Raw genomic sequence first — 2,317 nt, forward strand, 5'->3', positions numbered from 1 at the left:
TCCTGCTTTGGGTCATATGAAATAGATGATGCCTCTAGGTATTTTGTTTAATAGAAAATATTAAACATTAAGTATCTTTCTACTACAGAAGAATTTCTGGCTAAGTTTAACTTTAACCTCTGTATTGAGAAATGAAAAAAAAAAAAATCAGAGATTCTCAACTTGTTGCTTATTTTCTTACACACTTTGAGCATAGATAAACTGCTGACAAGTTTATAAAGAAGGGAGGAAAGAGCAGAAATGGGGCTGGGTCAGAGAGAAAGGAGAGAGAAAGGAGAGAGAGAGAGTGAATATGCACTTACGGGCCAGAAATAGAACTTTAAGAAGAGCAGACTGACTCTTTTCAAGAAGAGCAGACTGATGATCCTTCCGCCTTGGAGGGAATGGCCAGTAGTTGCAGGCTTGCTTGTGCCGAGACATGCATTGTTTGTGCTTGGTCTCACTTTATGTACCTCTAACAAGTCGTGTCTCTTCCTTGTCTCAGTGGACGGCAAGTGGACGTCCTGGAGCAAGTGGTCCACCTGTGGCACGGAGTGCACCCACTGGCGCCGGAGGGAGTGCACGGCCCCGGCGCCCAAGAACGGGGGGAAGGACTGTGAAGGGCTGGTGCTACAGTCCAAGAACTGTACCGACGGGCTCTGCATGCAGGGTAAGTGCTGCTGTGATGCCTCTGGGGTCTGGGGGTGCATGTGGCCACAGGATAACCTGCAATAGCCACAGGTCAGCATCAGTAACCTAAAGTCACAGAACCATTCGTAGAATGGAGAAATGAGTTAATGCAGTTCTCACCAGGCTGGACATCCCACTCTTCTTCCCCGAAGATGAATGTGATGCTCTCTGAAGTTTATGATGTTGAGCCATGAAGAATTAGAAAGGCTCATAACAGAGCCCTCTCCCCTCTGCCCTCCCCACCAAACATCCCTCTTCTCTAATACCAGCTCAGCATCTGTATAGGGAAACTTGGCAGTGAATCTTACAGCAGTACAAATGAAAAGTAGAGGGTGTAGGGCAAAGCCAGCATTTTCAAAAGAGTAAACCTGGCAAAGCAGATCAGCTTGTGGCTTCTTACTGTCAGGAATGGTGGGTGCATGTATTTCTACGTATAACAGATGAGCCCCTTATTGAATTTCAGGTGCCCTGTAGTAGAAAGAAGTACCCTGTATCTATGCAGTGCCTATGCAAACTTCATACATAGTTATCAGCATGCTGGAGCCTCATGGAGATCATCTCTAGCACTGAAATCTGTTCTGCCTGCACCTGTTCATGCCATGGTCCTGCTTTTGTGGCTATTAAGAGCGAGAAGTAAAGCAAAGGAGACTTTTAGTGGGATTCTGACGTAAGCTGATGAATAATTAGTCTTCTCTGCACCCCATCCCTTCTCAAAAATGAGGTCTTCTCTGTTCTGCTGGTGCATTGAATCTTCCTTTCACATTTCCTTATCACAATAACCTGGGCCACAATCCTCATATAAACCTCTCCCCTGTTCCTTCAGCCTGTCTCTCAGCAGTACTTCTCTGATGAACCTCAGCTCTCTGTTGCCGGAGAGTGGTGGCTGAAACTATCGGGTATCTCTTTGTCCAGATCATAAAATTCTTTCAGTTCTCTCATGAAAAAGGAGTCAGGAATCTTTATTCTCTCAGGAAGGTTACTTTTGACTGAAATAGTCACAATGGCAGAAAAGCAACACTACCAGCTAAATAAATAGGTCTGCTTCTTGAATTAGTGCCATATAGGTGGCTACTGTGTTGGCAGCAGGCTCTGAGCTACCCTCTGGCACAGCATGGTCTTTGCTCTGAGGTTTCCCCAGTTTGCAAAAAGGGCTTCTTCAGTGTGGCTCACACAAACACTTTTATTACATTAAAAACTATTAATCAATGTCAGGAGCCTATAAAGCTGTAATTCCTTGAAACGTTTGTTTTTGTGGGGAACGCAAGAAGGTGAGATTCAGAACTCCACTCTTTTCTAAAGATAGGAAAAAAAATTCAGCCACATCTTAGTGTATAACACCTTGGTGACTTTTATCATGGGAAGCTAACGTACCCCTAGCTCCTGCAGTGTGAATTAGTCATTATGGTAAATTAGGAAGAAAAGATACATTTCCCCATCAGAGAGCTCTTCACTATCAGATTTTATTTAGACAGGTGTATGTCATCTTTGTGTATGTGCATAAAGAGAGCCATTTAAGCAGAAATCTTGTGGAAAAGTAGATATAATGGTACGATAGAATAAAAGCCCTGTAGGGATCTCATTTATCTGTTGATGGCATATTGCATTTTATTTGTGAAAGTGGATCCTGAGTATAAAGTAGAGGTCTTCA

The 2,317-nt window shown here is 43.5% G+C and overlaps 1 protein-coding gene across 1 annotated transcript in view; it reads left to right on the top strand.

The window, feature by feature from the left end:
- Positions 1 to 2,317, top strand: part of UNC5C (unc-5 homolog C (C. elegans)) — a gene marked incomplete at its 5' end in the record, with an annotated part of 87,822 nt that overhangs the window by 46,277 nt on the left and 39,228 nt on the right. The window contains one exon of the mRNA XM_010021743.1: positions 485 to 649. Within this exon, the coding sequence (XP_010020045.1) occupies positions 485 to 649 (165 nt within the window). The remainder of the gene's footprint in view (positions 1 to 484; positions 650 to 2,317) is intronic.

Source organism: Nestor notabilis, unplaced genomic scaffold (assembly GCF_000696875.1).
Source record: "Nestor notabilis isolate BGI_N333 unplaced genomic scaffold, ASM69687v1 scaffold4789, whole genome shotgun sequence".
NCBI lineage: Eukaryota > Metazoa > Chordata > Aves > Psittaciformes > Psittacidae > Nestor > Nestor notabilis.